General features: G+C 39.5%; 1 protein-coding gene across 1 annotated transcript; it reads right to left on the bottom strand.

The window, feature by feature from the left end:
• Positions 1-443: 443 nt before the first annotated feature.
• On the bottom strand, positions 444-8,181 carry ELO3 (radical SAM domain-containing protein / GCN5-related N-acetyltransferase (GNAT) family protein). The gene is made up of 9 exons (XM_078585177.1): positions 7,657-8,181; positions 5,602-5,671; positions 5,262-5,434; positions 4,426-4,600; positions 4,157-4,323; positions 2,842-3,061; positions 2,662-2,766; positions 1,469-1,621; positions 444-615 (listed from the first exon to the last, which is right to left on the bottom strand). The coding sequence occupies exons 1-9, from the start codon at positions 8,118-8,120 to the stop codon at positions 457-459; spliced, it is 1,686 nt and encodes a 561-aa protein (XP_078441303.1). The 5' UTR covers positions 8,121-8,181; the 3' UTR covers positions 444-456.
• Positions 8,182-9,357: the final 1,176 nt, after the last annotated feature.

The raw sequence follows: 9,357 nt of genomic DNA, 5'->3' as shown, positions 1-9,357 counted from the left end.
AAAAATCGATAAAATTACTTGTACTATGAGACCACTTGACCCAATAATTTAACCCGAGGTTGAATCCACCAACTCAAACCCAACCCTGTTCAACCTTTCGATGAACAGAGGGGAGATAGAGAGAGAGAGAGAAAGGAGGCAGGCCGACGGGAGGAGCTCGAAAAATAAACCCTAAAATCGCCCATTTTCCACTTCACTCCATCTGACTTAAATAGACAGATAGAGACATGATTTTCCATAAAACTCCCCAAATAAAGTAGAGAGTGAAATTTTAACCTAACCCCACCAAAAGACTGGGTTGAGGCTCAGGTCAACTAAATGTTTGATTGACTTTGGATCAGGTAGACCAGACCTGACCTTGGGCATGCAGAAATCTATATCTTAGAGATATCATAAAAACAGAGAATAAAAAAGAAAATAATCAAATGCTGGCTAGACAGAAGTCCAAGGCAAAAACTAAACCAAGCTCTTAACCATGTAAGGCCCATCAAGTTCATACCCGAGCTTTCTGTAATAGTGACGAGTGCCGACACCGGATATTACAGCTATTCTGGCCGATCTATGCTCTCTTCTCGCGATTCGCTCGGCTTCTTCCATGAGAAGAGTCCCATATCCCTGAACACAGATAGAGAAGATTTTGAGAAATTTGAGGATTATTGATGCTTCAACATTGAAGAATGGCAAGAAACTTTGATTTAATGCGTTATGGGGAGCATCTTTTGAAGCATCAGTGGTTAAATTAATCATTTATGACCGCAGGATAGTTAATTTAATAGTTTGCAGGTGATATCAGAGAGCAGATCAGGGGATATCAGAGGAAAAATAAAATCTTGAGAGAATATTTAATAAGTACATGGGTTTTAAGTTGGATTTAAACTAGTTATTATTTCCTTTTCCCCTTTTTTTTTCTCATGAAACAGAATGGAGAAGTATCACTCAATCTATTAGAGCACGAAATCAGTTCACATGTGAAGAACAGCTGATTTGTGGGTAAAGTTGGAACTCTTGATAGAATAGTTGACTCGGCAATTGGGCTTAAATTCAATTCAAAGGAACTGTATACAAGCTTCTCTACCGCTATTTTTCATTTTTTCAAAGATGTAGAGCTGAAGAACAGTATACCGGTGAAATTGGAACTTTGAATAATATTTGACTAAGCAATTGTGTTTAAATTCAATTCAAAGGAATTTTTCCAAGTTTTTTTTTTACTTCTTTGCAGAACGGCATGTCGAAGTATTAAGCAATCCAGTAGAGATAAAAAACACCATACACACGAAATCAGAGAACAAATCAGCTGAGCCATCTAAAATTGGAATTCTTGAGAGTATATTTTACAGTACCAGGGTTTAAATTTCAATTCACAGGAATTGTTCACAAGTATTTTTTTCCCCTTTTCTTTGAAGAAACGGCCGGTAAAAATGTAATTAAATGCACTGGAAAATGACATGGCGAAGGCCCGATAGTCTACCTGATGCTGCAGCTTGTTGGCATCACGTCCATGCACAGGGACTGCAGTCCCATAAACATGGAGTTCACGAACAATTGAGCACCGTCCCACAAGCTCCGGGCAGGTCACGTTATGGCCGCATTTCCTCAGCCGTAGCAAGCCAACGAGAATATCCTGGACTCACAGTAAGGAAAATATTGGAATTCAAAGCAACATTAGAGAAAGATAACTCGTCAAGATTACAGATCAAATCAAAGAAAAAAAAATCACCGATATGCCTGTGAACCTAAACCCTAAACACTAAATCCTCCACTAAAAACCCTTAAGCCTAACTGTAAATGATGCAATAAATATGAACCAAACTGGGAAAATTTTACTATCAAAGTAACGTATTTATCAAACCATACAATTTAATATCTGATTTCTAGATGTTTAAAACAAGATTAAGAACTGATGTTTTGCCATTTAGCACAAAACATCTTTCGCCCTCAGAGTAAAGGGAACTCAGGTTTGGAGTCCAGGAAGACAATGACAAGCGGACGATGATGGTGAATCATCATCGTCATATGTCAGAATCATCTGGTGACGAATTCCTCATATTTTGATCATTATCCTGTCATCGCCTCACCCTCATCTTATCATACATCTTATACCCAAGATGGATGAATATGACGTTGAGAAATATAAAATTCGATGACAAAGCTGTCATTGTGATAAGATCCTTTGGAATACTTATCATAAAGGAGCTTGTCAGGGTCCGCCAATTACAGCATAAGGGCCCAGTATCTTTCTATCTCACTATTTTGATAAAAGTATCATACAATGAACGTTAGGGTTTCTAAGAAGGATTGGTCGTTATTTAGATCTCCCAAGCAGGATCTGTGTGGCGACGCCCTCCTGCATCCAGCAGGGTGACGGACAGCCCTTATCCTCATAACCTCTCATCTTTCTTGGCGTCTCAGTGGTAGGATTCCCCTCTGGAATCTTATCACATTGGCTCATCATCGTCCCATCATTCGTCACTTACCACGACGGATAACGATGAAGATGATGATTACAACCTTGTCATCATCTGCCCACCCTGAACGTGACTTGCTTCTAACTTGATATTCCAGGGCATAAGAACACAAAAGAACAAGAATAAAAGTACCGAAACAATTATGAACAAGCATACACGCCCAGAACCTGTAAATTATGAGAGGATGGCGTCCTACCTGTCTTGTGTCCTCATAGGAGAGAAAGGTCTCCCAACCTTCATTTGCGGTGTAATCACGACGGACAAGCTCTACTTCTTCTGGCTTTATTTTATTATGGATATCCTAGAAATGACACCACTCTGGTGAGAAAGAGAAAGATACATACCTGAATGAAGTAAAATATTGATATTTATATACCTGGATTCCAGCTTCACGCGTCCTAACGTCACGACATTTTAACCCTAAATCATCCATTCGTGCTAATGCTAGCTCACGAAGATTTCCTTTCTCCACTCCAGACGTGACAAGCGGCATAGGAATATCCCTTTGAACTCTATAAACACGCGTCCAAGGAGGAACCAAGGAAAGTATCCTCGCAACAATGTCAACTAGAAGATCTGGAGGATAGTTTTTATATCTTCACCACGAATTCAGAAAAAAATGCATTAGTTAATTATTATGTCATTATGAAAACTTTAGAAACGGAATTACAATAATTTATATTGAATTTTTTTGCACCTTCTTTGGTTGGGGTTGAAAAAAGGAAAATTTGAGTCGATTCAAATTTCAAATCAAAGGAGGCCGAAGATAAAGATTCAAAAAATTTGGATTTAAATACTAAGTAAAGTTTAATACAGACCTCCTACTTCCTATGATCCATTACCCTGTAACATTTATTCCTTCCATCTGTCTTATCTCTCTAATGGCCCAACTTATGAATCTGTCATAAGTGTATGTTCATATGACTGCAGAAAATCCCGATGAAGGTACGGATTTTTGCATGGCTTCTATTAATGGAGAAGACTAATGACCTGAGCCCTTCGCAAAAGGCTATACCCAGATACATCATCGGCACGTGTGTTTATGCTCAATAGGGGAAGAAGACTGTCAACATATATTTTTTCGAGTGTCCTTTTACTCGCACAATTTGGGCCAGCCAAGAAATATCAATGGTTTCAGAAGAGGCTTTTTGGGGTTCAATCCAGAGTTGCAGTGTAGAAGAAAGGAAGAATGCAGCGGGTACTGGTGGCACTTTGGGCCATATGGTTGCAGAGGAACGAGGCGCTGTTCGGGGGAAGGACGGCTTCAACTGATGGGGCTATCCATGAGTTGGAGGGATTTAAGGCAGTGTGGTTTCCTTGGGTGGATAGGACCGAAATTGGCCTGTAAGGCTCTACTGGGAGGGTCACCGACTTGTCGGGCAATCATCCCTTTAAATGTTTAAAAAAATAATAATAAAGCATATGAAAAATGTTTCAAAAAAAAAAAAGAATCTGTCATAAGTGGCCCATCGATGTAACTGGTATTTATACCAGATTCACTATTATTAATAGTGCGCTTTTCATTTCTCAAACCTAGTGTGCACGGCCGTCATCCTTGCCATGCTGAGTTTAACAAGTAAAACATATGAAATAAGTGGGAAGAGGAAAACATGAAATCATAAAAGAAAATTCCAGAACGAGGAATATATATAAAGAGGGAAAAGACAAACAACAAAGTAATATAAGTTTACCTGCCAGTCTTCCATAGTTCATATAGTCCAGTTCCTCGGATGACGAGAGTAGGGTATATTTTCAGACCATCTGCTCTAAACGATGGATTTTCAAAGAACTCTTTAAAACTTTCCAAATCTCTTTCAACGCCAACATTCGGTAGATCGGGCATCATGTGCGCCACAACCTTAAACAATGAGAAATAAATTATGAGGAGGCGATGGGAAGTATCTGTGTTCTTTAAATCTCACACAAGACAAATAATTTCATTTTCACGAGCGTTTAACACCTTGAAACCAGCATCCTTTGCTAGACAGAAGCAATCAGCTACAGCAGCCACAGTATGACCCCTGTTTGTGTCTCGGGCAACGTCTTCATAAGTGCTTTGTACTCCAATCTCTAAACGCGTACATCCATATGATAGCATTTGGCGTAAATGCGGCCGAAGGCAATAATCCGGTCTCCTGATTCACAAAATCATCAAATTAATAATTGTATCGTGAATGATTGTTATTATTCATGCATCTATCATTATTCTATAAGGTACAGCTGATAGCAAAGGTGAAACTTCAGCACTTAACTTAGATATGATGTTGACTCTATCACTGCCGTCTTCAACTTCCTCGCATTACAGGGTGTTTCCCAGACACCCACGGGAAGGACGAGAGGCAATGAGCAGTGTCATTTGTCCTCCAGAGAATGATCCTGGCCATTTCCTCTTGTTTCTGCCCTTTGTCATTCTTTTTGTTTACCTCACTCAGACGATGAGAGATGATGACAAAATCATCATTGCTACCATCATTTGTCTGCAACCAGGTAGAGGATGACAATGATGGAATCATCGTTATCACTCAGGTTGCCAACAACAACGATGACAAAGACTAGTTTTGGATGATGATGAATGTTTTCACAACCATCCTGCAGTGTACACTACCCTCTACCTCGGCAGTGTGCCCAAGTTCAGATTCAAACACCTGCCATTGTGCCAAAAGCAATAACTGATAGCAAGGGTACTACTTCAATTTGTACCTTAGGTAGGATCTTGACTTCACAGATAGAAGAAAAAAAAGACCAAAGTTATAGAGAAAATGAGGCTTTCTTTTCAACATAAATTAAACCACTCACGTTTCAATTGTCATCCCGATACACTTCACGGTACTATGCTCTGAATAGTTGACAGCTTCCTCAACATTGGCAGAAGTGTGCCCAGAGAGAGCATCATGCAGATTTCGAATAAAATAATCACGATATTCAACAGGCAGAGACATGAATGTTCCACCCATTAATATAAACTCCACCTGCAAAAGTCTTGGTCATTACAATAATTCATGCCACAAGGGAAAAAGGATGAGCATCAGCTTATAAAAGTTGTTTAGAAAGAAATAGATTTTAACAAAGTATTGTTATAAGTTGTTTAAGTGGGAGACTAAAAGCTAGAACTGATTCCTCTGGTGCAGAAGAAAACCTTGTCAACACTGTGGCCTAGACGCTTCAGCTGATCTATTCGACTTCTTGCTTGGACGTATGGATTGTATCTGTGATCGTAATGCAAAAATAAGTGAATAAAAAGAAATGAACAACTACTGTACGATAATTCTTTCTCTTTGACTTCCCAACCGAAAACTGCATGATCTTCATCCATAAGCCATCCTTCTTTTCCAAAATTAAGTGTAAATAAAAACGTTTTCTTCTAAATTTCCAAAATGAATCAGCTTCTTTTGTTTCTATTTGAATCATATGAATCTTTTTTTTAACGAAATCGAGACCCTACGATCTCAATGCGATAGCATTCCACACCAAAGTAATTCCGAGCAAGTATAATCATCAACAGAGAGTAAAAAGAGGGAAAAAACGAGAAGAATAGAAAAATCTATGAACAAGAAAAAAACTGGAACCCCAAAATTCGGTTTAGTGTTAAGTGAATATTTTTCTTGCGGAAATCAATTACCTGGCTTGAATAACCCTCCTGCTGGTTGGTTCATACACCAAAGGCTAAATTTGGTTAAGGGTTTAGGACTTGCGGTGTAGGACACATTTATCTCAAGGAACCTTGATAACATGGTTGAATAGCTCTCATGCTGTTCAGTTTGTACCGGGTGTAGGACATTGTGCAGTAGTTGAGATATAACAATATGTATCTAATCACTTATAAGTGATTCGATTCTTAAAAGTAATTATATACTTAAAAGAGATTCAGTTATGATCCCAAGAAGGACATATTTGAAGAAGAGGAGAGAGGGCTGGGAAACAGAGAAAACTAGCCCAGAAACATTGCCAGGTCAGTGCGTAAACACCACATGTGCTGACAAAGGTGAAAGTGGAGAGGAAATGCATCAACACATGCAAGATAGCCGTGTTGACTCAGGAGGTCATCATTCCTTAATTTGCCTGAAAAAGACCTTATGTGGGCCTATAAAAGGGGGGCCCTGAGATGAAGGGGGCATGACGTCGTCATTATTTCTTAGGGACTAAGGTTACGAGGAGGAGGACGACGAGGCTGGTCAATAAATGGAGAGGTGATGCTTGCGTGACGGAGATCTTCATAAGGGAGCTGAATCCATGGGATGAGCGGCTGAATTCAGCCTGCTCGTCTAAGGTTGCTGCTTCCAGATGGCGATCAGAGTAACGCCGACGAAATTCTCTCCCTACTCCAAGGGGGATTTGGACAAGTTCTTGATGGGAGATTACTGAGATTTGTTATATAAGTATCACATTTCGAGAAATATAATTATATAAGTAACTCATTTCTTAAATTGATTAGAGACTTAGATTGATTTCTTCTCAGTTTTAAAAGTCTCCAGTTATGGACTAGTTTCAACAGAGAACAACCATGAACAAGGGGAAAAAACAAGGATGTAGGTTTAAGACAATAAAGCAAGCGTTCATCTAAATGTATCTATTTTCTAAGATGTTTCAAAATATATAAATATAATTTCTTAGAAATGAAAAAGATACTTAAAAATGATTTGTTCTCAGTTTTATGATGATTTCTTCTCAGTTCCAGATTCCTGATAAAACTGACAACAAAGAACAACCACGAACAAGGGTAAAAAACTAGGATTTAGGACAATAAAACGACTGTTCCTCTCAACGTATCAACTTTCTTAGAAATGAAAAAGATACTTGAAAAGTGATTTCTTCTCAGTTCCAGATTCCTGATAAAGCAAACGACAAAGAATAACCACGAACAAGGGGGAAAAACTAGGGTTCGGGTTTTAGGACAATTAAACGAGTTTTCCTCTCAACGTATCTACTTTCTTAGAAATGAATAGATTCATAAAAGTGATTTCTTCTCAGTTTTATAAGTAATTTCTTCTCAGTTCCAGATTCCCGATAAGACTGACAGCAAAGAACAACCACGAGCAAGGGTAAAAAACTAGGATTCGGGTTTTAGGACAAAAAAAACGATCATTCATCTAAATGCATCTAATTTCTCAGAAACGATCAGAAACTTAAAAGCGATTTCCCCTCAGTTCCAGACTCCAAATAAAACTGAAAAAAGCAAAGAACAAGGAATTACCTGGCCCGAATAGCCCTCATACTGGTGGGTTCGTACCCGGTGTAGGACTGCGTGCTGTACTCAAAATCCGAGTCCGGGCCGCCGGGGCAGTAAACGCAGATATTCCCAGTGGTAGAAATGTGGGGGCATCGATGGGGCTTGGACATCACGGCAACCACGGCGATCCCGGAAGCCGTTCGCACGGGCTTTGCCCTAAGCCGGGGCAGGAGCGCGGCCCGGTCGGCCTCGGGCACGGCGGCGATCATCTCGACGAGCTTGGGGGCGCGGGCGAGGCCGTATTTGCGGCAAGCGGCGGATTTGAGGGCGTTGAGGTCGACGTCTTCGCCGCGGCGAGAGCGATCGGACATGGCGGAGACGATCTCGGCGATGGCTCGCACGCGTGCCTCTTCCTCGGTGAGAGATGAGGCGGACGGAGAGAAGCCTCCCCGCCCTGGCACGGGCTTCTTCCTCGCTTCCAGCGCCATGGCTGCCGGAGCTCGCGGAGATGGAGGAAGACGAAGAGTTGAAGTTCTTCTGCTCAGGTAGTGTTTATAGTTTATAGGGAGGAGGGGTGTAGTTTTCATTTTATTTATATAGGTTGTTGTTTTCACTGTATATATGTTGATGATGATGATGATGATGATGATGATGATGATGATGTTGATCTTGTTAATCACGTTGATGATGTTGATAATGTTGATCTTGTTAATCACGTTGATGTTGTCGATGATGTGGATGATGCTGATCTTGTTAATCTTGTTGATGATGTTGACCTTGTTAATTTCGCTGATGATGTTGATCTTGTTAATCACGTTGATGATGCTGATGATGCTAATCGCGTTGATGATGTTGATGTTGTTGATGATGTGGATGATGTTGATCTTGTTAATCTTGTCGATGATGTTGATCTTGTTAATCACGTTGATGATGTTGATGATGTTGATCTTGTTAATCATGTTGATGATGTTGATCTTGTTAATCACGTTGATGATGTTGATGATGTTAGTCGCGTTGATGATGTTGAAGATGTTGATGATGTTAATCATGTTGATGGCGCTGACGTTGTTGATGATGTAGATAATGTTGAGATGTTAATCATGTTGATGATGTTGATCTTGTTAATCACGTTGATGATGTTGATCTTGTTAATCACGTTGATGATGTTGATGATGTTTATCATGTTGATCTTGTTAATCATGTGGATGATGTTGATCTTGTTAATCATGTGGGTGATGTTGATCTTGTTAATCATGTTGATGATGTTGATCTTGTTAATCATGTTGATGATGTTGATCTATTTAATCATATTGATGAGGTTAATCACGTTGATGACATTGAAAATGTTGATGATGTTTATCATGTTGATCTTGTTAATCATGTGGATGATGTTGATCTTGTTAATCATGTTGATGATGTTGATCTTGTTAATCATGTTGATGATGTTGATCTTGTTAATCATGTTCATGATGATGATGATGTTGATGATGATGATGATGATGATGTTGTTGATGTTCGGGATGATGTTTTTTGCATGTGTGTGTGTGTTTTTTGTTCTCATCATCTACATATGTTGTTGTTGTTGTTGCTGTTGTTAACCTTCTTGTGCCCAACAAATGCATGTATAAGTAGGGTTTAAGGCTTCTAGACAGATGACGGATGACGGATGACAAAATTGGATAGACAAGACATATGATCGAATTTTTTATTGCAGCTAAGATACTA

The sequence above is a fragment of the Wolffia australiana genome, chromosome 13 (genome assembly GCF_029677425.1).
Source record: "Wolffia australiana isolate 7733 chromosome 13, ASM2967742v1".
In the NCBI taxonomy this organism is placed as follows: domain Eukaryota; kingdom Viridiplantae; phylum Streptophyta; class Magnoliopsida; order Alismatales; family Araceae; genus Wolffia; species Wolffia australiana.
This window is presented reverse-complemented; position numbering and strand designations above follow the sequence as displayed.

Excerpts from the sequence above, each read along its gene's own strand:
- ELO3 (XM_078585177.1), bottom strand. The coding sequence starts at position 8,120 with ATGGCGCTGGAAGCGAGGAAGAAGCCCGTGCCAGGGCGGGGAGGCTTC. Across the intron at positions 5,435-5,601 it reads TAGGCCACAGTGTTGACAAG|GTGGAGTTTATATTAATGGG; the intron begins GTTTTCTTCTGC and ends AGACTTTTGCAG. Across the intron at positions 2,767-2,841 it reads CGCGTGAAGCTGGAATCCAG|GATATCCATAATAAAATAAA; the intron begins GTATATAAATAT and ends TGTCATTTCTAG.